This window comes from Mycteria americana, chromosome Z, assembly GCF_035582795.1.
Source record: "Mycteria americana isolate JAX WOST 10 ecotype Jacksonville Zoo and Gardens chromosome Z, USCA_MyAme_1.0, whole genome shotgun sequence".
Lineage (NCBI taxonomy): Eukaryota > Metazoa > Chordata > Aves > Ciconiiformes > Ciconiidae > Mycteria > Mycteria americana.
The window spans coordinates 18771555-18796381 of record NC_134396.1 but is presented as its reverse complement, the minus strand read 5'-3'; the positions used below and the strand labels follow the sequence as shown (position 1 = coordinate 18796381).

The 24827-nt window shown below is 37.5% G+C and overlaps 2 protein-coding genes across 11 annotated transcripts in view; one reads left to right on the top strand and one right to left on the bottom strand.

The window, feature by feature from the left end:
• Window positions 1–12376, top strand: part of SCAMP1 (secretory carrier membrane protein 1) — a 45336-nt gene extending 32960 nt beyond the window's left edge. The window contains exons 6-9 of the mRNA XM_075526423.1: window positions 3668–3827; window positions 5539–5640; window positions 7521–7638; window positions 9492–12376. Coding sequence (XP_075382538.1) covers window positions 3668–3827; window positions 5539–5640; window positions 7521–7638; window positions 9492–9656 — 545 coding nt within the window. The 3' untranslated portion in view covers window positions 9657–12376. The remainder of the gene's footprint in view (window positions 1–3667; window positions 3828–5538; window positions 5641–7520; window positions 7639–9491) is intronic.
• Window positions 12377–19387: 7011 nt separating this feature from the next.
• Window positions 19388–24827, bottom strand: part of LHFPL2 (LHFPL tetraspan subfamily member 2) — a 124106-nt gene continuing 118666 nt past the window's right edge. For all 10 annotated transcript variants that reach the window (XM_075526424.1, XM_075526425.1, XM_075526429.1 and 7 more), the window contains one exon: window positions 19388–20277. In XM_075526424.1, coding sequence (XP_075382539.1) covers window positions 20021–20277 — 257 coding nt within the window. In that variant the 3' untranslated portion in view covers window positions 19388–20020. The remainder of the gene's footprint in view (window positions 20278–24827) is intronic.

Sequence of the window (24827 nt, the reverse complement as noted above, 5' to 3'; positions counted from 1 at the left end):
TCAGATCTATATACTCTTTATCTCTTGCGAAAACAAGTCTGTTTGTATCCCTATTCTGTGAATTCATCCATCTTTTCTCTATTTGTATCAGAAGTCAGAGTTGTCTGATTCCTTGATGTGGTTTTATCTTTGCACATTTTTTGGGTGGTTTGGTTTTGTTTTTTTTTTTTCTTTTCCCTGGGGAAAGCCTTCTCCTCCCCTCCCCCCCCCCCCCCCCCCCCCCCCCCCGCCCCCAGCTGACTGAGTGCTCCCATGTTTTTGTGAACTACAGCAATCAATTAGCAATGGCTTCTGTCAGCTGCCAGTGGAGCTTTTCTATTCTATCTTGGGTTTGTGACCATTGCTGGTTTACTGTACTTGCAGATGGAATGACAGTTTTCCTGGCTCTTTAGCACTGAGCACTACTTTTTAGATCTTTCTATGCTGTTACTAGTGAAATGTCCCATGTCTCTTGACCCGTATCTAACACTAAAAATTCTTTGGCTCGAAAGCCTGCGTTTTGCAGCTACGTTCCCCACAGGCTGATAGCATGTACAAAATGAGCAGTACTGATTCAAAGAATATTTCTTATTTGAAGTTACAAACTGAAGAGCTGCTTAATCTCATGGAAAGCTTTTGTGGCATTTGGGTTTGTTACTTTATATAGGTTGTGAATGTTTCCATTTTTTATGAACAAGAGTTTTAAAAGTTTTCAAAGACCAATGACTTGAACTGTAGATTCTGGTAGAAAAATAATACGCTAAAGTGCCAACTTTTATGGTATTTTTTCTGTTTAGGAAAGTTTAATCTCATCCATCCTTTTGTCTGAGAATATGATCAATAGTACATATATCAGTGTGTGCTGATGTTTGTTCTTCCTGTTCCTGAGAACCTCCAAGGATGGACACTTCATAAACTCCCTCCAAGCCTGTTCTAGTGTGTTGCTGTCTTTTATCATTAGAAGATGTTTCTCAATATATAATATAATTCTCCCTTCCTGTGTTTGATCTTCCCTGCTCTGTCCACTGTTGTTATGGAAAACACATTTATCCCCTTAGTTGTCTCCCTTTGGCTAAATTAGCATAGTTTACTCAGCCTTTCTTTGTAGGTTATGTTTTCTAGAGGTCTGATTGTTTGGTTGTTGTCTTACAAATTCATTGCTTGGTCCACTCCATGTTACTGTGGTTTTTGTTGGTGTGTAGCATCAAGAATTTTACAGTGTGGACTGTGTCCAGTATTTTAGCTGAAGTCCTAATGTACTGTGTAGAGGAAAAAAAAACCACCTTCACATTTTTGATAGCATGTGCTTATGCTATGTGCTCATCTAAGCCTGTTTTAGAATACATTGTTTCCTATGGAAAATACTTCTGTTGTTTGTAAGGTATGTTTGCATGTCTTACCTGCCCCTTCTCCAAAAAGAGCAGAACAGGCAAGGAACAAAAGCCTAAACTACATTTGAAGCCACTCTGTGCTCCAAGGTTGTGTGTGATCAAACTTCACCAGCTTTGTACTCCTTGTGGCTTCAAACCCCCCTGTTTTGTAGGCATCCCATTCCCCTTGAGGGAGTCCATTACAGGGTGACAGTCCAGCTGATTCCTAGGAATAATCCCATTCGTTTGTCATGTGTCCTAGTGAGGACTTTGGTTTCCTGAGAATACCATCAATAAAACATTACTGAAATGAAACTTATTACAAAACTCTATTTTTATACAGTCCCAAGTGGGACTGCAAAATAATAATCTCAATAATGTAGATGCCAAATAGCACTGGTGCTAGTAAGTATCAGTAGTGGGTGTGACATTTCAACCCTCTTCTGCCCTGATGGTATTCTTTTAAAACTTGTCCTGTTATCATAATTGCAATTACAAAAAAAGTAGTAATTTTGGGAAGTTCAAACTCCACCAGAATGTGGATCACAGAATCACAGAATCGTATAGGTTGGAAAAGACCTTTAAGATCATCGAGTCTTACCATAAACCTAACACTACCAAGACCACCACTACACCATGTCCCTAAGCACCACATCCAAACGTCCTTTAAATACCTCCAGGGATGGTGACTCAACCACTTCCCTGGGCAGCCTGTTCCAATGCTTGATAACCCCTTCAGTGAAGAAAAGTTTCCTAATATCCAGTCTAAACCTCCCCTGTGTATAGAAAAATACACAGGATGTTTCTAGTAATCTAGGGGGTCTCCCTGTTTTCCAGTATTGACTAGAAACAGAAAGAGTACCCCTTACTAAGTTTCTCATATTTATCAAAGGAAGGCAGGAATTTGGATTTGAATCCTTTGTTGTGCTTTATGAGCACAAATTCTGAAATGAGTTGATTTGCTTACCTCTTGGAACAGTGCTAAGATACGTAGATGCATTAAACGCTTTTTATTTAAAAGTACAAAGTTTTCTGTTTCTGGTGACTCTTAGAGGAAAATGTGATTTGTCTGAGGGAAATGTTTTGAGTTTCATCAGCCTTTCATGCAATGATGTGGGTGTTTTGCTTTAAGATTTTTTCCCACTAAGTTGATTTAGGGCTTATTTAAGTACTAGTTAAGAGGGCAGCAAAGAGGTTGAGCAGTCTTTTTTTTTCAGAATCTTTATTATCTTGCCAGTTCTTCTGTTAACCTTACCTTACAGCAGAATGACTAAAATGTTTCTCTGAACTTAAATAAAAAAATCATTGCTGCAAGGAGCATCTTGTGCACTCTCAATTATACATACTCTGCTTTATCCTGGTCCACAAAGACAGAAACTGCCCTCTGAAATAGCAAAATTACTCCTGAATCACTAGTTATTGCTGAACAAAGACAGAAATTCATGTTCTTTTAAGTCTGGCAGAACTAACTTCTGTGCCAGACAGCATGAAGGTAGTAGTTGTAATGTTTCATAATACTGCTGTATCTTTTTCTGTTCTAAGAACTAGATATATTTGAAATAACTGTGAAGTCGTAATGCCAATGCGTTTTCTTTAGTAGAATTCAAAAGTTAACCTGTAACAAGTTCTGCCCATCACAAAATGCTAGTATTGAGCTAAGAACGGAGCACCAAAAAGACAGAGGTTTAAGACTAATGTTATAAGAAATATTTGAATATGCAATATGTATTAAAGCATCTAGAACAGCTTCTTGCAGATCTTGTTTTACTGAGAAACATTTTTACTAAGTGTTTTTCTTTTTGCTTTATTACATGGAAAACAAAGAGCTTTTCATTGAAAGATTTTGTTTTTACATTTTTATTTTCAAATTACATTGTGTATAATGCTAAATTTATGATGCATTTTATATAATTTATAAGCCTTCTCTCAAAATATTCAGTATTGTGTTAAATATCTGTATCTAGTTATTACTGCAGAAAAAGTATCCATTATTGCAGCTGTGGAAACCTCTTTTTTTCATAGTTTTAAATTTGAAAATGTTTTCTTTTTATGACAGGATTTTTTTCCTTCACCATATACCTGATAGTACTTGAATTTTCATGTTCAGTACTTTCACTTGTGAATATAGGGTTTACCTGAAAGCTAGAAAACTGTATAAAAATCAGCTTATTGCTGAGGGTATTGAGAGGTTATTGATTTATTGTCAGCATGTTGATGTTTTGTTTAAAAATGCTCCGTTTGGGTATTACTTTAACAGTTGTAATAATTTATTGTATAAACATAACTTAATTAAGACTATTTTGCTTTTGCTTCTACAGTCCATACAGTGACACTGTTTCTTAATATCTTTGGATGTTTGGCCTGGTTTTACGTTGATGCTACACGAGGGGTTGATTTTGGATTGAGTATTCTCTGGTTCTTGCTTTTTACCCCTTGTTCTTTTGTCTGCTGGTACAGACCACTTTATGGAGCTTTCAGGTAACAACTTCAGCTTGACTTAGGATATTTAAAAACTTGTTGAACTGCATTAACATTCCAGAATTTGCTTGATTATCATTATGGTAATCCTTTAATATGCTTTCATTAAAAACAAGTAGTATGTTTGCCATTAATTCAGTTGTTGTATTTGAAACATGGATGGCAATAGTTAGGAGTATCATGGGATATCCTTTAAAGTATTTATAGCTTCTACCATTGACAAAATATTTGTAGGAAATACTTAACTTTGTATTGGGCTGATAACAATTTTAAAGAAAATTCTTATTAAATCTCTATCCTTTCACATCAAGAATTTGAGTAGGTTAATAGTTAAGAGTGTCTTAAATTTTTGGCTTCTTGAATGAACTTAATAAAACTCTACACTTAAAAATCTTATATTGTTAAGTGACCTACAGTGTCTGTAATTGAAGTAGACTGAGATTCTTAAGAATGAGTAGAGCAGGTATATAGTAATCAAACTCTAGTATTTTTCCTAGCTTTTAGCAATCTTGCAGACTTAAGCGTGAGGTGTGGTAGCTTTGTGTTTAAGAATAGAATGGTTGGTTTGCATGCAAAATTAAACTTTTTTTCATGAAAATCAGCATGTAATGATTCTAAATCCTGTACTCTTACAGTATTTCTTGGGAATTTTTTTTTTTACATTGAAGTGTTACAGGATATTATCAGTTAAAATGCACTAATTCTTGTAGAGAAAGATTGATGGCCAGAAGTTGCAGTTCAGCGTAACTTTTAGACTAAATGAGATGTTTCTTTTTGCTAACCAAGGAGGTATTGCTGTACCCACACATCTTTGAGGAATCATACAGTTGCATTTGCTCTCTAGTAAATCCATAGCTTTTCTTAGTGAATATTGACTGTTTGGAAAAAGAAGACTACTACTTGCATATTCAACTTTTGGTCAGTTGCTCAGCTGAAAATGAAATACTTATTGATCTGAACTGGTTGAATAAATAGAAATGAACAAACTCCCTTCTGCAGGAAGAGCTGTTAACAGCAAAATTTGGCTCTGTGAGTTAACTAAGTGATTTCTGCTTTCTTTAGAACCCTGGTAGTGAGCATATCGTATGATCATTAGTTTTGATAGTAATAAGTTGAGGTCTTTGTTGAGATTTTGCCTGTACCTTTATATTTGTTTGTTTGGTTTTTTTTTAATTTCAGTCTGTCAGGCTCACGTTTTAGTAATTTAAACAGCAAACCTATTTTGTATATTTTGCTTTTAAGCAACAGCTGCTTCAGGATTCTGGTCTGCACTGTTTCAGTAATTACATATTAGATTTTATTTACTTTTACAAGCAAAATATTTTCTTCCCATCCTGCCAGCACTGTGAACTTCAGTCTGAAAGTGGGGCAGAAGTCTGATCTTCATGCATTGTAGCAAAACTTCTATGTTTAGTCTAAGAGGCCTAGCTGTGTGCTAACAGAACACTAAGGAATAGTATCTTGCTGCTATTCTCTCTCACCTCTGCTAGAGGTGCAGGTGGCAGAAATACTATATTAAAGAAGGAGGAGCAGCTCTTGTAAATAAACACTTTACAAAACCACAGAATTACTGATACTTCAAGTCACCGTCAATAAATGAAAGCACTTTTCCTCTAGTTAATGCAGAAAAAAAAAATAGATTAGTACTACAGTATTTGCAAAAAGTCATTAATTTCCTGGCTGCTTTAATCTTTTTTCCCCCCTCTTTCAGGAGTGACAGTTCATTCAGGTTCTTTGTGTTCTTCTTTGTATATATCTGTCAGTTTGCTGTACATGTACTTCAAGCTGCAGGATTTCAAAGGTGGGGAAACTGGTGAGTATTCTGCTTGCTGTAGCGTTGTACTGTCTGTAAGACAAACACTCATATTTGATATAGCAACTGCAATACAGTCCATGTGTGTTGTTTTTTGTTTTTGTTTTTTTTAATCTTGTGTTCACTGGAATTGTTACATTTAGCACTCAAAAAAACCATCTTAAGTAGGAGAAGTGGGTGAAGCATATCTCAAGAGTGTGAGGTACTTCTGTTATTAGGTCATAAGTTCATCCTTCAGTGTAAACCACTTTGAACTATTCTTTTACACATTACCTCCTCTGTTTTGGTGGTGTGTGGAGATGCTATTTGCTCTATATTTAAGATAAAGACATAAGCAAAACTAAGAGAAAATGAAAACAATTTAGACAGTAATAATAATGTTTGCATATTATTTTGTATCATTAGTTATTTCTAATTAATATACTTAACTACTTACTAAGGAAATTTGGGCTAAAATTTGAAGAATGAGTCAATAATGTATTCAGGTGAATATAGTGGTACATCTTTGTTATTATTCAAAAAGCTCATTTGTCCGAGTCAGCTCCTTATTCCGTAATAGTTGATTTGTCTTTTTGATGCTTGTAAGTATATAGGCTTTTACATGAAGCTTTTATGTATATTATCTTTTATTTGAGTCTTTGAGGTATAGTATTTAGATTTTACAAGGAAAAGCTATTGGGAATCAGTCACTGTCCTTGGGAAAAAAACCAACAAACTTGAATTAACTAAAAGCATGGTTGCAGTAGCCAGCTGGTAGCATGGAGAGCTATGACTGGCAGTACTGTAGCTGGGTAATGACACTTCTCTCTATCAGAGCTTTTTGCTGCTAACCTCCAAACATACGTAAGGCAGACAAAACAGCATTGCTTTAGAACTGTAGTGTAAGGAAGGATCCTGTTTTATTATTTTTGCTCTTGAATCCACTATTTTGCTTTTTCATAGATACACTGATTGACATTAACAAAATAAAAAATATTTTAGAGGGCCAACTCTCCAAGTACGCGGAGTGTGCTTTTAAGGATACTTGGGGAAGTGGTATGAAAAGTTGCCAGATCATCAGAAAATGCTAATTACCATTTGGATTTTGGAGTTTTGTGGTAGAGTCCAGTTGGACATAGGGGATATCAGAGCAATTTGAAACAGGTAGAGGAAAGTTTTAAGATTGTTTGGGTGTAGAGAAATTTTTTGCCTTTTTTTCTGTGGAAGAATCTCTTCTGTGTTAATGTTTTATTTTTCTTAAGACAACCTGCTTTTTGTGGTTTCAAGTTTGATACTGTATTTTTCTGTTGGTGTTTCAATTTTGAATGATGGGGAAATGTTTGAAGTAGATACTGATATAGCAATCTTTTCTACTAGTTAATCTGATGCTGTCTACTTCAAAAAATTACTATATTAACCTCAATTGAGAAAGCATCACTGTGTGGATACAGTTAAATGAGTCTTCCAACATAGAAGCTGTGTGTGGTTGGCATGTTTTTGTTTTCTATTTAAAGAAGTTAGAAGCTATGTTTTTAGAGACATTTTCTCTTCCACAAAATCATGTAGTCTTAAATCAGTCTGAAATGACAGTATGACAAAAACAACCCCAAAAAGTTGATGAGCAACTCTCTAATTTCTTCACAATTTTGCTCAAGGATAATAATCTTTACTACGATTTTTCATATAGTTTCTCTGCATGCATTGGGAAAAATGGAAACTAAGCTCTAGAAGCTTATTATAGAACCGAAATACGCTTATGTAAAATTCCCATGACTTTTTCTTCAAAATTATTCAAAGTTGATCAGAACCAGGAGGTTATAAAGCTTTTCTTGATGTGGATACCTGCGGTTGAATGGTTCATGTGCTGTGCTAGTAAAGTTTGTCCTTTCTTTTTCCTTCAGTGGGTGGATTTCATCTCTTACTGGTCTTAATAAGAGTATTCCTGTTGGCATTATGATGATAATCATAGCTGCACTTTTCACAGCATCTGCTGTTATCTCATTAGTTATGTTTAAAAAGGTAAGTTAGATATTATTCCCCTCTTCTGTTTCCTATGTTTGATCTGGATTTTGCTTTTCTGCTTGAGAGAGGTACTCTCTCACAAAGTAGTGGGTATTAAATGATATTCTTGTGGGTGTGCCTTACCTATTAACAACTGTACTTTTTTGCTTATACTGTTGTGGAGTTACAAAATGCTGTTTGTACAATGGACTTATTTTCTGCAAACTAAAATGGGGAAGAAGAGCTCTGAATAAGAGAAATTGGGAGGTAAGCCCACAATGAAAGGGCAGGTGAATGCACTGGACACTATGATTGTTCCTGTAGATGCCAGGTTGTAATTTTCAAATCTGTGGTGATTCATCAGGCTGAGTGAAGTGTGTTTCAAATGATTGCTAAGTCTCGGCTCTTACCAAAATCATTCCATTAAAATCAATAAAAGAGGGAGATGCCTGGCACCTCAGAAAAGGATTTTTATTTCTCTGCTTCTATTATTTTAACATTTTGTCAATTACTGATTGCGTAGCATGAGAGCTCAAAGAAAGATGCTTTTTTCCGTTGGTTCCTTTTTGAGAATTTTCATCCGGAAGACCTAAGTTTAGATACCAACATGCTAGTAAGTTTTTTATGTTGTTTAGCTAAAAAGTAACTGAGAATTCTGCTGGTGACGTGCTGGCAATTCTGATAATTCAACCTCAGTTACAGTTATGCTTAAAGATTTTCATGTACCCAAATTCTTCTGGCCTATTTACTGTAAGTTAGAAATTTTAAGCGTTGCCTGGAGATGTCCCTTCTCCTTATCTGTTTTCTGCGTACTCAGGTACAGGAGAAAGAAACAAGCAAGAAAAATGTATGGTGGATCATTTTTTACCCTCTTCCTACCATATGCGTCTGGATTCCTTGCAAAAACCTGCATACTTAGATGTGACCTGGTGTATCTTTGTGGATGAGAAATAGTCACATTTGTAACAAAGAAAAAAGTCACAACATTAATTTTCCTGCTACACTTGAATGAAAATGTCTTTGCAATATTATTTGAGAACTTTATTGTGATTTGGTTGAATATGAATCAGAAATAGCATTTTAATTTTAATACTCAGGTAATTGGAAGTTACTCAGGATTTGGGGGTTTTTTTTTGTACTAGAGGTTATATGCCAAATTGCTTAGAGTGTTTGTAAGTCATATTGTTTAATACCTCTGCTTGTTATGCAGAGCTATTGTTCTGCATATTCTGCATCTCTATTCATCACATCAGTTCAGCAGATACATATCTGCATTATTAGGATGCTTTATACTTTTTAATATTCAGTCATAGCTTAGCTTGTTCTTGTAACTGTATCAATCAGAGAAATTAAAATGTTTCTAAAAATTGATGTAGAAAAAAGTTCACCAAAATGTTATTGACACAGTGGATTCAATACTACTTCTTTGGTTTCCTGCTGGTTTTTTTTAACATGCACACTTACTAACTCTTTTAGTGAGTATGACAAATTGTATACAAATTGAGACAGAAGACATTTTTGCAAGCTGTGAGCTCTGCGTTATGCTAAGGATGCAGCCTGCTATATATTTAAATATGTTATTTCTGACAGTAGATAGCACACATATTTTAGTAAAGACCTATGAGACCCATCTGAACTTGTCCTAAGTTACAGTTATTCCTACAGTCAAATGGTGCGTGCAGCAGGGCAATCAAAAGTTGTAGGATTTGTGGAATAAAAGTCCGTTTACTCATTTCTGGGTCCTCCCAAACACATGAGCAAACCAGATTTCCCCACCACACAGCTCTGCTTCGTGTTTGAGAATTTGCTATTAGTCTACCAAGAAATGGAAGGCTCAGCACCGTTCTTTCACTGCTTTTCCACCTCCCTAGGTGCATGGTCTCTACCGCACGACTGGTGCTAGTTTTGAGAAGGCACAGCAGGAGTTTGCAACAGGAGTGATGTCCAACAAAACGGTACAAACTGCTGCAGCCAACGCCGCATCAACAGCAGCAACCAGTGCAGCTCAAAACGCGTTCAAGGGTAACCGAATGTAGGGGAACATAAAAAGTCATCACAGTTCTCTTCGACTGTACTTTATTTTCCAGTCACTTCTTATATTCCCTAAAAGCCTAGATCAAAATTCACACAGCATGTTTGTCTCTTCTGCAGCTGTGCATGGGTAAAATGGGAAATGTTTTGTTTATTTTATTATAAATTTATTTATTTTAAAAAGATAACATTTTTTTGCCCTTCTTTAAGATGTTGCATTCTAGAATATAAAGCCTTCCATATTTTATGGAGGATAAATAATTTCAACAATTGGCCTGAGAATGAATTGTGGTATATAATGATCAAATACATGTATTAAGAATTTGGAAGGCTTTTTAGTGGTTCACTCCGGTATTTTTTTTAACTTCAGGAATGCACTTTGGATCAATTATTTTTCTTCGTAAGGACTGTTTTCCCTATTTCTACTATCAGAAGTGGGGTAGACTGAGAGATGTAGAAAATTAGGTTTGGCTACTGCTTTTGCAATTTCAGCAGCTGCTGGAAGACAAATACAAGTAGGGTAGATATTATAAATTCTTTTCTTGGGGTTTTTTTAGGATAAGTCTTTTGATATAAACCTGTAAGTTTGCATGAATACTGTTGAGTTATCTGATCTTGTTTAAATAGTGTTTTGGTCCAGAATTTACCTGCGCCACTTTATAATTATAGCGTTTGTTTGTATCTATTTTCATGGAGTATTCTCTACCTGTGAGAAATGACTATGGTGCATAAACATTCTCTGTAATAGAATGTGTAATGCAGTGTACAGTTTAAGGAAGGTAACTGATGGTTTCAATCACAGAGCTAAATAATTATATATTTGCTATTTTTAATTTCAGTATTCATGTCTTGAGGTAATAATTTTGCTGGAAAAGAAACCAATATTGACTTTTAGAACACTAGTTTCTTGCCCTCCTTCTCTCTTCTACATGGTATTTTTGTTGTATTTGGGATTTTTGGGGGTTTGGGTTTTGTTTGTTTGTTTGTTTTTTTAAGTGTAGATTTGTGTTTAACAGTGGTACTAAATCTCTAGCCTAGTCAGTCACTCTGTTTACTGCTTGTCCAAAAACCTAAATATACAGTATTTAATTTTCTAACAGGAATATTGTCTAAAACGAAGCTTTTTAAGCAATGGCATTTAACAGATACTTGAATTAATTTTAACTTTAACTCAGCCATCTCTGTGATGTGATTTAAGCTGGGGGAAAAAAGCTTTTAAACTATTTTGAGTTGGAAAAGTGAGAAATCTTCATTTTTAACAAAGTTAAATTTTAACTCATTTAACTGGAGGCCTAAGAGGTTAAATTGGTGCTGTGGAACTGAACAATCCGTGATGGTACATACCATCATAATATTATAGAATATAATCAGGTTGTAGTACAACATCATGTTTCTCTCCTTTGAAGACTATTTATATTCTTGGATTGCCTCATGAGTCTTACGCACAATACTTTGGCTGTTTTTTCAAACTCCATTTTAGAAAATGAAAAGAGGAAGGACCATAGCCTGTAGAAGTATACACTGTGGCTGAAATTAATTCAGCTCTTAAGGTGAACCACCTTTGGTAAGACAGCATAAGATTCTGAGGCCCCTCCATATTCTGAATGTGGACTGACTTTCATAGATTCTTTTTCACCACACTGTCTTCATAATAACAGAAAAGCATTACAAAAAATAAAACCCCTAGCTTAATCCCTGGATCAATATTGTACTGTTAGCATGAAGTCCCTATTAGTCTCCTTTCTTTTACTAATTTCTTTAAATCCAACTTGAATTTGGATAAATGTCGTAGTTTTACCTATGCTGAAGTTCATACTAATGAATATACTTGCTTCTAAATGTTTTCTGCATCATGAAGTTAAAAGCAATTTAAATACTCTGTGTAATAGGGGCTCTAAAATTTCATACTAGTGGACATGCTAGCATTGAACTTGAATTTGTGTGTAATGTTATTAAAAGCTTTCCAGATAAAAGCCACCATTTTCTGTTGAGATTGGGCATCATCCTTCTAGCAGCTGTATATCAAGATTGTTCTTTTCACAATCTTTTAAACTTAACTTGAGGGTTGTATCTAGGAACTCTAATTATGGATTACTCTTAAATCTAAATTTAAGCAATTCTCTTGGTATCTCCTGGATAGGAATCCCAGGGACATCATCCTTGCAGTTTAACTTAAGTTGAAGATTGCATAATAAGATACATTACCAGAATATATTATGGAAGAAAACATTAGGAATAAAACCTGAATTTGGAAGGTAGATTTTTTTTTTCCCAAATGTTTAAAGGTTCTTTGAGAAAACATATTCAGTGTTCTATGTTCAGGGAGCATTGATTTGTGATGTCATGGGTTGAATGTATGGATTTAAACCTCCTAAGTGAAATTCAAGGTTCAGTTACACGTGAATTGTTTAAACCAGAAATCTCTGACACTTTGCAGCCCAAAAGGGAGGGACAGGTTTGAGTTGAGCTTTGACAACAGGAGGCTGATATTTGTTAAAATATTTTGTACCTAACGAAAACTAGATTTTGCAGTCTCTTATTAATCAATCAGAGTATGGCGCCCACTTAAGTTGTCATTTTGTAGTATCGTGGCGAATTGAGTACAAAGTATGAAGTTTAAACACTGGAATGTTGGTAGTCATTGATCTGTAATTTAGGAGTTGGTTTTATTTATCCGAGGGATGTTTGTATATTTTGTAAATTACTAACAATGCTCTGCCATCCTGGTGAATGTCATGGTTCTGTACAAATGCACTACTTCTGTCCCTCTGTTGCATGTCTGAGTAGTTCAGAAGTTTTGTATATTTATTGTATTAACACAGTGTCATAGAATAAAAAAAGACTTTTTTCCTGGGTGTTTGCTCTGTGTAGGTTTGACCAATATAGGGATTTTTCTTGTAACGGTCAGGATAACGTGCAGGGTGGATGATCTGTGTAAAAGTCTCACTTGGTTTTTATAATTCTGTATATAACTGCTGTAATTCTGCTGAAATGGGCAAGCAAAATGTCCACATTAGGGTATTGAGAATTAGTCTACTCAACTGTTACAAAGAAGATTCAAATCTTGCAGAAGATTCTTGCAAAGAACACTTGCAGCCCACTTTCTTGTGCTGTAAACTCACAAGGTTTAAAATCTAAACATGTTCTGTCATTGCTGAATGAAATTCTACAGGTATTAAGTGAATCCTAAAACACTATTGAAAGTAAAACGAAGTTGCTGAAAACAGCATTGTTTTGGTAGTGTTTATTTTCCTAATTTCTGCCTAGGAGTTGACTTTTCTGTATCACTGCTGTGTCTTGCTGCCTTTTTTTTTGGCACCATCACAGTCTGTTGATTTTTTTCATATATCAACTGTAACACCTGCTCTCTAGTACTGAATTTATTACTGGGTTTTCTTTGAAGGGCAAAACGACTTCAGCTAGACCACTGTGACATAGTTACGCTTGCAAGTGCACAATACAGAGAACAGTGCTCTGAGGTAGTCAGGATTATTTTGCAAGATAGCAGATGTGAGTTTTTTAAGACACTTGCACATGCATGCATCATTTTGTAGTGAAATTCTTCATCAACTTGATCTTTTCTTTGTAATTTACAGATCGAGGATGACAGTGGCAGCAGACTAAAGGAACTTTTTTTGTACTTTCTTGTAAATGGTAAGCACAGTTGTGCAGCATGACCCAGTCATGCTTTATGGTTAAAATTATTACACAACTTAAGTGCTGTTGTGGGGAGGTAATTCCTCTGGTTTGCTGAGGCTAGTTTTCCTCACGAAGTTTAAGTATGAAGTTGGGAAGGCACACACACAGAGAGAAAACAGGATAGGGAAGAGAACTGTGACTAAAAATATTCAGTGATACTCCTGGCAAGGTATTTCTGTCAAGCAAAAGACACACACCTAGAGCATTCTGGTTATGAATCAGTAGTAGGGCACAGTGGATCAGATAATTACAACAAACGTGTGAATCAGTAGTAAGGCACAGTGGATCAGATAATTACAACAAACGTGTGTTAGGTTTCACTCAGTTTGTATTTTTTTCTACAGATTAACTTCATGTCTGCAAGTAGCTTTTATTCTCATCAGTAGAAAAATCAGGAAGACTTAGAAAAGCAGTGCAGATTTCTGGCCCAGCAGCAGAATACTAGTTTGCCTTTATGCTAGGATTAAACTAGATACCATGTCACACAGTACTGAGGAAAAAAAAAAAAGTATTGATGCAAAGTATGACTCGTGGATCACAGTGCTGTACATTTTGTTCTGGGAAAAAAAGAAATTAATTGTCCAGCTGTTTAATGGAAGCATATATAGGTCGTCTAAAATGTGCTTTTTGTTGGATGAATGGATAGTGATTACACAAAACAACAGTGCTTTTTAATTTGTTTGTTTTACCATCTCTCAATACACTTGGTGCTGCAATGTGACTAAGTAAGGTGTGTATATGTATAAAAAAAATGTACTGTCCTGCTTTGGTGAGTGTTCCTACATGTTGCTGTTACATCACTCAGAAGTGAAGAACACTTCAACACAGAGGAGTTGCTGTACAAAGAGTTGGGAAGACCAGGTTTTAACTTCTTTGTACCCACGGTTCAGGAAGGGAAACTTTCAGCTGGTAAGATGGGAAATTTCAGAGACTGATTTTTGGTGATGAAGTTGGGAGGTTGTATTAGTCATTTGGCAGTGTGCTGGGAACAGTGCTAATGTAGGCCTGGAAAACACAGCCTGCTTTAGAGTCCAGTTACTTATGACCATTCACTCAGCTTTTCTGCTTTGCAAATGTGTACAGCTGGAGCTGGGTAGGATATACTGGCTGGAGCCTGGGCCATTTTAAAAAACAGCTGCCTCTGACCACTGATGTCTCTGCGGCATCAGCTCCTCTGCCACTGTTTCAGCTGACAGTGCTGCAAGTAGATTTTACAATGTTTATAGCCTAATTAAACAATCATATATGGTCTGAGCTGTAGTCATTGCACACATGCCAAAGCACGTGTTCCCGTTTTGCAGTGCAGGGCTGTTGTCTTTGCTGTGCATGTATTTTTGATGTTCCAGAGAAAAAAGTGGATATGCTGGATTGGGCAGTGGGGTAGTACTTTTTGTCCGAGGTAGGGGAGCAACTGGAAGTGGTCAGAATAATGTGATTAAATTTGGAATTATTTTTCCTTTACCTTTCTCAGCTAGACCAAATTACTGATCCCACTGCATCTGAGTGATACCTAAAGCTGGTTAGGGACAACGATTCCTACGTTCTCAGAATTTCGATACGAAGATACTACAAATCAAATAAAAGGCATCTATTTGAAGACAAGCTTTCAGTGAATCACAGGAGCAAGACAACATCTTTATATTCCTGTCTCTCTGATATTAATAATACACATTCATTTTCTCATTGCATCACCATTCTAAACCTAGCTGGAGCTTGGGGAAGAAGTTACTAGAACACAGAAGTCTGTAATAATTCACACAATTAGAGAACTGAACTCTGCGTTCCCTATTGCCAACTCCATTAACCGTACTGAAAAAGGGAGTTAATGTTTTTAGCTGTACAAATCAGTGCTTTGTAATTTCTTTCGGCAGTATTTTGTATTTGTAGAATAACTGCTCTATCTATACCGGCTTTGAAATCCATACAGATGACTACTGTGGTGGTGCATTGAGTGGCACCCATCCCCTAACTTCTTTTGGACTGTAGGTTTCTAAATGTTCCAAGTTTTAACCAAGAAGCTACTTCTTGGAAGTTTAGAAATTGTTAGAAGTGTAATTAAACTAAATGCAATTAATTTATATGTAAATGTAACAGAAATAGACCATAGCAACTATGAGACAAAAGTGACATCCTGACTTTTCTGTGAACTACTGAAAGCCTTACTTGTAGTTCTGCCTTAAATTTGCTTAGAGAACAGTATGTAACCTCTCTCTAGTGTTCATGGAGTCACAGGTGAAAGGGAAGACACATTGCAGCAGACACCATTTTAAAAGTCTCTGTGATTCAGCAATATTTGTTTTACAACCTTTGCTACCTCTTTTCATGAGAAGGGAACTGCAGTGCTTTAGTTGCAAAATGAAAAACATTTGTCAGACATATTCAATTAGAAAGTCTCTTTAATGCAACTGTATTGTATAACACATAGCTACAATTTCAGATCATGTACTTTTTGATCATAAGTGGTAATAATTGTTGAAGTCAGATGGAAATCTGAAACACAAACAACATCAGTGGGCTGGGATCTTAAATTCTATTAAAGCTACCTTGCTGTGGCTCAACTTGTCTGGTATATTTGAATTAAGGTAGTCAGACTCCTGTTAAAGTTTGAAAACTCACATTTTAATTGAAATTTAGATTAAAAATAACACATTAGGTACATCATTCATGCTAACAAATGTACATAGTGGTGACTCAAGAACAGAAAAACAGTACCACAAATAAACCATGGCTCAAAATCTACTCTAGCTGGATTGCCGCAGCCACTCTTCCTATACAAAGCGTCTGTGGCGTATACGTTGCTGCCATGCTCTGCTTTTGTTGTGCTCTGTCCTTTCCTTGAGGTAGGCACCAACGCCCACTGCTTTCAAGGAAGACTTGAACTCCTCTCTGTTTACCACTAGGATGTGAGATACTCTGATGTGGGATAACAATGCAAAATGGAAATGATTTGGCTGAAAAAAATTCTCAGAATCCAGAGGACTTTATTAACATAGATACAAAGGTGATATAGACAACCCAGAAATAGCTCAGTAGCAATGTTTTTTGCAGTGCCACATTATAAATAAAGCACATTAAGAAACTTTGCTGAGCCTTTTCAGCTTTTAGATTGTATATTGCCAGAGATGGACACAGATTCACATTTGAATTGTCTGTATTATATAGATCTGAGTATTACAAATCAATCTAGAAGAGATTTTTGTTAAATCTTTAAGCTGCTGTTACTACTGTTGTATTAATCTTCAAAATCAGTGATTCTGTTGCATTACTCTATGCTCTAGTTTGTCCACACCACCAAAACTCCAGCTACTTCTTCCCTGGAAAGTCCCTTTTCAAATATCTTGTTTAAAAGCAAAAACTAAGGAAAAAAAAACACAACAAAACCCATTCCTGATATTGCACGTCTCACACAAGTTTGTGTATATATATATATATTTTTTTTTTTAAATATGCTACAATTTTTTAAAAAAAGAAAAGGTCTATGGCACTTTACAGAATACAAGTTTACGAAGTTGATCAAACCACAGATGTCTGAAGAATTCTTCAATACCACGAAAACAAAATTAAACTGAAATAATTGGCACACAGGTTTTAAAGAATCCACAGCAAATTCTTCTAGATTCTATGCAGTGCATGTACATTATGAAGCAGTTACACTCTGCAGCCCCCTCATGAAATTAATTAAATTAGCTTTAAGCTGATTTATCCCCCCCCCGACAATATCTTTAAAAGATACTGCTGAGGTGAACTTCAGGAACAACTTTAAACAGCCATCAAATTTAATGAGAGCACCCTACACCTGAAAACCTCATCCAGAAAAAAAAATCTGCAATATATACCATCTTATCACTTGCTAGAAAAACAGAACCCTGAGAAAAGAAATTCTGATTTTTTTTTTCTGTATTTCTTCCCAGCCTGTCTATCTGTGCTATGTGATGAACATGGATATTCTTGCAAGTTAGTTGATTATGTTGTTGCAGAGCAAGTTGATAGTATACCAGCAATAAGCAGAAAAGCTGGTTCTCCTTGGTTACAAATGCAAACAAAAGCAAACCATGCCATTGAAAATACCTCCTTTGTACTTAAAAAACGCACTATTAAAATTTTTTAAGTGTTCTGTAGATCACAGCAGAGGTCAGCTAGTAATGTAAATGAACGTTGGTCATTGTTTACTTCTAAGCCAAAGCAGTATATGCCCTCTATAACTTTTGAAGAACAGACCTTATTCTGACTGAACAAGTGCTCAAGCCAAAGCAGCGTTTGTCACCCTAATAAAGTGTCAAGATTTGTTGGCAGTGGCGACGTGGACATTGGATTGCTACCCACCTAAGAAAAGCTAAAACTGTAACTCTATTTTGTAATTAATTTTTAGCTGATTTATATGCTACACTGCTTCTTCCTAGTTCCCCCTTTTCCAACTGCAGAGCCCACAACAGCACAGCTGAGCAGCTGGCCTGGCTGCTGTGGTGCAGGCTCCAGCTAGGGGCTCAGGAGGAGCACCAGGAGGACGGTTTGAGTCACCTTGCAGCTGTGCTGGACCCGAGGTACATGCCAAGTGCATGCCCTTCAGATGGCACATTTGTGTGTACAGGAAAAGAACAAGGAGGAAAACATAGGTGTGAACAGGACGTGCTGGCTGTGATTTTTGTCCTCAGACACCACTTTGTGCTAGTAATTTTGATTTGTTAAAATCTTGCTTTATGCAGGCAGTTGGCAGAAATGGTTCCAGACCATAACTTTTGTTTTTTTAAATTAAATATTTGAAAGAAAAGTGAATTAATCTGTTTTAAACTAGAATACGGTGGATGTGGGTTGCAGGAGCAGGTGAATGCAAGAAGAGGCTAGATTAAAACAATCCCTTTTTAATATCAGCAGAAGTTGACCTTGTTTGTTGCATAGCAGCTCAGAGATCACCTCCGTATCCATAAGGCATGTGGCTTGAAGGTGCAATGGGCATGGACATGCACAGGCTGGGAGCTGGGCCTGGTTTGCTCCATAGATCGGCTGGGCCGGGGCAGGGTCCGTGCTGCAGAGCAGGCACTGGAGGGGTGCTCCAACACCGCGACTGCTGGTGTTCCCCTGTGCTCGAGGCTGGCCCTGGGCTTGCGGTCGGGACTGCTGAACAGCTCTTGTATTGTGAATTACTTGAGCAGTGTATTGAAATTAGCTATCTACCTGTACAGTAACAACAATTTTTTAATACCGATAAATAACTAACAGCAGACATTAAGGGACTGACCAGGCATAAACAAGAATCTCTGCTCCACATTACACAGTGAAGTGATGGAGAGCAACCCTGTCCTTGGATGATGTTAAACTACCAAGTAAGAGGAAGAGTCTAAAATTCACTTAGTATTTCATTAGAACTACTTCTCAGATGAATTCTCCCCAATGCTCTTATGGCACAGTTGCATCATTCCTTTGTTTTTTGAAATACCTTTTAAATTTGGTGTCAGAAGTAGTTCTAGTAAGTGATGCAACACCACAAGTAATACAATGCCTTTGAGAGTAAAAATGCCTTTGAGAAAGGAATGTCAGTTGTGGCAAGGTCTGTTTTATTTCTGCTGATTTAGTTGGAAAAGGGTCCATGCTACATGCGGTTTAAAAAGGGAAAAGATCTTCCCAGCCATGTAGAATTTGGCAAGACTTCCTGAAAAATGGAGATTTCTTAAGGACTCATGTGGCTCTGGGTCATGAGACAGACTGATCTGTAGACTAGGAATGAAGTTTCATTGGCAAGAGAAAGGATAATACTCTTGAAGTCCAAGGTGCGATATACATTTGTAGGAGAGGCTACAGCCCGGGCCAGGCTGTTAGCATTCACAAGATAATGCCCAGCTGTGCTGTGGGGCGTTGTCACCTGCTTGGCATTTCAGGAGTTTTAATAAAGGCTGTAGAAATATTTCTATATTTCAAACGATTTTATCAGAATCAGGTGAAAGCCAGAGTACCAACAGCTTCTCTGTCTAGTCAATGGAAGCATTTCCCTGCTAAGTAAAAAGTGGTACACACCTTGCACTGTAAGTTTCAAGACAAATAAACCTGGCAGGGACTCAACTTTTTAAATGCGTAAAGATTGGTGTAAACTGCGTCACGTCAGCTTTGCTCTCTCCAACATATACTTACTATCTGAGAAGGCACTGTACTTTATAAAGAAGTTCAGTATCAAAAAGCACCTCAGTGAAAAGTATGGTACCAAACCAGGTGGTGGTGAAATATTCACAGGTGAGGGGAGCCCTTGGAAGCAAAGCCTAATTAAAATAGGCTTCTCTTTTGTATAACAAAAAAAAATGTGCTGGCTTTTATTATTTTAAATTCAAATTCTTCAAAGTGACCAAGGTGGGTAAGGCAATCCGACCAATCAATTTGTCAATTATAAGAAGAACATTCCTGCTATATACACGATTCCTCACCTCCCCAGTCAGATTAATATATTCCACTGTGTCCTGATAATAGAATGAAACTAAAAATATCCCCAGGTATTTACATTCTGCTTTCTTGGGATCCTTTCTCTGATCCTCATTGCCCAGCAAGGAAGAAAGACCATTTCAGTAGTTCGGGGCTGGAATGCATGGGGCTCAATCACACAAACTGTAGGAACAGGTAAGCACATCTGCTTGTCCCGTTAATGGAAAGCAGACTAAGATCCAAGCCATATTTTTCCCCACTGGAGTTAAAGGAGGCAGATAAGGTTTTTTCCTTCTTCTATTTCTTCTTGCACTTTGTCACTGGATGTGGCTATTTCAGCTTGCGCCGAGAAGACTGCACAGATGAACGTCAGAATAGTGCCACCAATAGCTGTGTAGAAAGCCCAGCCCAAGGAGCAGTCTCCTAGTTTGTAAGCAGAAGCGTAAGGTCCACAATAGCTTATTGCTTTCTGGCATCCCCAACCTGCAGGGTAAAGTATCAAGCCTAAGATAAGGAAGAGGCCTAGAAATAAAAACAGAAAGAAGTTTAACAAATGATCGGTTTATCACCAAATGCAACACAGGTAATAATGGTTATCATGGCCACTACTCCCTCCTAAGTACCCGGATTAGCAGAAGATGACCATCCAACCTTCCTTTACTGATTGTTCCCTAGTATATACCATGCAGTGTTTTATCTAAACTTGGAGCTATCCTGTGGTTTTTCTTGTGAAAGGCTTATTTCAGATGATAATGGCCTAGTTCCTAATTTTAATCTCTGTATTCCTTCTACATCATTTGTTTTCACATACTATTGCTAGGTATACAGAGCTTGCAAAACATTGGAGCTTCTCTACCTACTGTTTATACTTGCACTTTTCAAATACTTAGGAATGTTTGCATCCACTTTTGTGTTTACCTAGCCCTCATTCAGCTTTAGTCATTCATCATAAAAATTTTTGCCTTTTTTCCTCTGCGTTTTTCCTACATTGATTTTCTTGCCTGGGAAAAAAATCTCACACTGCATCTTCTTATTTGGCCACATTAGGACATAGTAGAAAAATAATACTGCCAGTTCATTAAGCTGCTTTTGTAATGAAGGGATTCTGGAGTCCGCCCCAAACAAACAGATCTAAGTACCCATGGCCAGTGCACAGGTAACACTGGGATCTTCTAAACAGGCGACTGACTGCTGCAGAAGGAAAGCACATTTCTAGTGATGCAGGAGCAAAAGCCTCAAGTCCCCATCTTGCTAAACTGCCTGAACACCCTGCTGTGCCTGAGGCTGGAAGGAAAAAGCTCAGACTAGAGGTTTTGCCCATCCGATTGTCTCGTATTCATAGTTTTCTCTCCTATGAGGACCAGTCTTTATTTAAGCAGTGAATGGCTTCATTAGAGTAATTAAAAGTCACATTAGAGTCCCTGCACACATGATGTGTCTTTGCACAAAGATGAGAGATTTAATAAAAAAGCCCAATATGCTATTGGCTACAGTGCTCTCTTACAGGCCCTGCTAAAAAAAAATCACAGTGAGTAAAAAACAGATCTCCCTCCTACAAGGTATATAGGAAGGAGCTAAACATCAGGACAGCTCATAGGTATCAAAATTTGCTTTCTGTTTTCTTTAAAATTTTACTCAGAAGAACAGGAAGAATTATGAAAAATAGTTTTTGCTTAAACACAACCAGTTTATCCAGAAAATGAATACAGCTTTCCAGATCCCATAAATACTACCGATTTATTTGTCCTGCACTGTAAAGCCATTTACTCAACCTGGCACCTTGACGAAAACAGCTGGTAAAGGTGCTGTCACCTTCTAGAAGTGGGCTGAAAGTTGTGCTTTTTACGTATGGTGCTGGTTCATTCATTAGATTTCATCTAATCCCAAAATTTCTACCAAGCAATAAAATAGAAAACAGTCCTCTTTTCTTCCCTATACTAAGAGATTACCAAGAACAGCTGTAAAGACTTGTTCGCATCTTCTTCAATTCAGTTAGACTAGCCTATTCTGCAGTACCTTAGGTTTCCTTAATTGTTTAAAGAAATTCAGCCAGATGCAAGAAAACTTCCATGCTGAGAAAGAAAAGCTGTCCTAGCTAGTAAGCAGTTAATATACACAAAATGCAAAAAAGATCATCCAACTGTCTACAATTAATGTCTATGAATGCCAGACATTTCACAAAAGAAAGTCCTTCCTCCAGCATTTTTCTAATGATGACACAACACCACGGGCATGAATGAACTAAATGTCATTATTCTTTGGGGCGGCAAAATCCATTGGCGAGTGATATCCGTTCTCTGTGAAGGGATTTCATCACTGCTTATATTTAAGAACCAGTGACAAATTTTATGCAGTGTTTCCTGGCTGATTGGCCAAACTACATTAAGTATAAATTACTGCTTTATCTTGGAGAGACCTGGATAAGCTGAGCTTTCATCCTGCTGAGCCCTGCTGCCATTTCAGACTAAACACCAGCAGTTAGTTCCTTCTCCTCTATTTATCACTAGTTTCCTGTTCTCCGTAACCGGCATGACCACACTATGTATTTTTCTGACTGTACATTGGTATGGGCCAGTTGTCATTTTCTCTTAATGATCACAAGCTCTTTGGTACTTAAAAATCACTGTCACCAAATTAAGAAGCTGAATCTGAAATGCCAATGTAGCTGCTGCCAACAAGGAAGTTTTTAAAGTTTACCACTCCCTGACTCACAAACCTGGAGAGCCTGTGTTTAGCAGCAAACCTGGCTTATGGCTGAAACACAAGCAGGACTAAGAAGCTACATCCATCTCTTTTTACCAAAACCAGAGCACTGAACAACTCAGAAAGCTACTGGTTCATGGTATGTATGCCCCAAGCTGAAAAGCCATTACCCAAAATTCAGCCCCCCAAAAGGCTGCAGCACTGCTGTTAAGTGTAGTCACCAGGATTTGACTGAATTAAAACCTTTTTAAAGTACAGAAAATTCCTGGAGAAATATTGACTGCAGCCCATAATTTGACAAACTACAGCTGTTTTCTCACAGATGGAAACAAAATTTGGAGAAAACTCTTAACTATGGACTTGAATATGGTCAGAGTCTCACCTGATTTTTCCTTCAGATAGCTAACTTCTTTGTGAATCCTATACTGGCCTAGCATACTAAAAGAAAAAAAAAAAAAAGGTGGTGTTTTCACTACCGAACCTACCTTCTACTACTCCATTTCAGTGCAGACAAAGCTGCTCAGGACATGCACTTCTCACTACCACTAATATTTATCATAATTTCTCATTTCATTAATACCTGGTTCCTACCTGCTAGGAAAAGTGAATAAAGGTGATTCAATTAAGCTAATTCAACATACCCACAACAGAAATGGCACTCCTTGGATTTCATGCTGACTAACAGCAAGTGGAGAGGCACAGACTCCTCATCACGTATTCAGCTCAAAGCTCCAATACCTGGAGCAACGGCTGAGCTGCACAGGGTACAGAGATCCCTTCCTGACTCTCCCTACCTGCCCAAAAAGGTGTGCTCAAGATCAAGAGGAGCTTTGCCTCCTGCTTTCCAGTAACTACAAAAGAGATGGTCACAGGCTACAGAGCTCATCTCAATGACTCCTGCAGCTTAAACAAAATAGAAGATGCTTCACCACCCACCAACAGAGCAAACCATGGGCTAAAGCAGAAGCTAGCCATCCAAAGCACTTAACTGTCCAACTACCTGTAACCACAGCAGCAGCTTCTAGAGACCCCAAAAAAGAACCACCTCTCTGCTCCTGGGAACACGGAGGCAGAGGGAACGGAAGAAAAAATGCCCATGTGGAAAGAACAAGGTAAGATACAGCAGGGGTAGCAAGGGTAGGAAAGGTTGTGATGCTGCTTGGAAAGTCATGGTCTGCTTTTAAACAGGCGAAACGGTTAAATGCAACACGAATAGCTCAGCAGTCTCTCTGCTCTTCCACCTTCGACCTAAGGAGCACTGCACAACCATTTTATGCAACACAAAAAAGCCAGAAGGCTGTTTCTACAGCTAACAGTGTAGCCTTGATCTGCATCTAACACACATGCAAGCAGCTGCAGTTGAGCAAAAACCACTACAGGCAAGTTTGTGGTGAGATGATCCACAAGGGGAAAAAACATGGTAAATTCTCAGCAGTGATTTCTCATACCAGTGTCCACAGGGCTGAGCCTGTCCAGGTCCCTTACATCTCTTGGCTTCTTTGGTAGAAGTTTAAGCTTAACTGCCTATATCCCTGCCTTTCTGTAGCTGCTGCTCAGTCCCCGGGGCTCACCTGCCTGCAGCTCTCTCATTTTGGTTATTTCTTTGTATTGCCACAGAGCCTGGCAGCTCTGCTCACAGTTTCTGCCTACAACAGCTGACAATCTGCTTTTCAGACGAGACACACACATACGGAGCACAAGGCACAAGTGAGATAATCCCGAACAGCATACCGGCAATAGCTTCATTAAATCCATAGCCTGCACATTACCAAGTTTTTCTTTTACGGCCTCTGCAACAAGACAGTCTTAAGAAAAATGCTGAAGGAAGAGAAATGGGTTTTCAGTTGCTTGTGGAGAGCATAAAGCAGCATGGGGGTGCGTGGTTTTGTCTTCTGGAGTCCCTGGGGAGAAGGCAGAGGAGGGTGCTGGATGGGCTGCATGAAGCCAGGAGCAAAGTATCTATCTTGCCAGTGAATGAAACATGGCAGAGAGCATGGCCTGGAGCTTACAAGGCGCTGGAAAGGCCAGCCAAGCCTTATCCCTGGCATTCATTTATACTCAGCACACAGGAACACAAGTCCAGCTCCTAGTACAATCTACAGATTTGTGTATAAAACTTGCTTTCTGGGTTGATTAACTATTATAATTCTCAGGTTTCTTGAATTTGATTCAGTTATTCTTACACTTGACTCATTCAAATATTAATTCTGTATTTAATCTGTATTGTGCAGCTTTCTAAGCTATTTAATGCTGTAAATTAAGATTAAAACACTTAAGCTTTTGTCAGCCATAGAAGTACAAAGCTTAGTTTTGTGTTGTATAACTTTATGTCAGCATAATCTGATCAAGCAACAATTATCTCCTGTCGA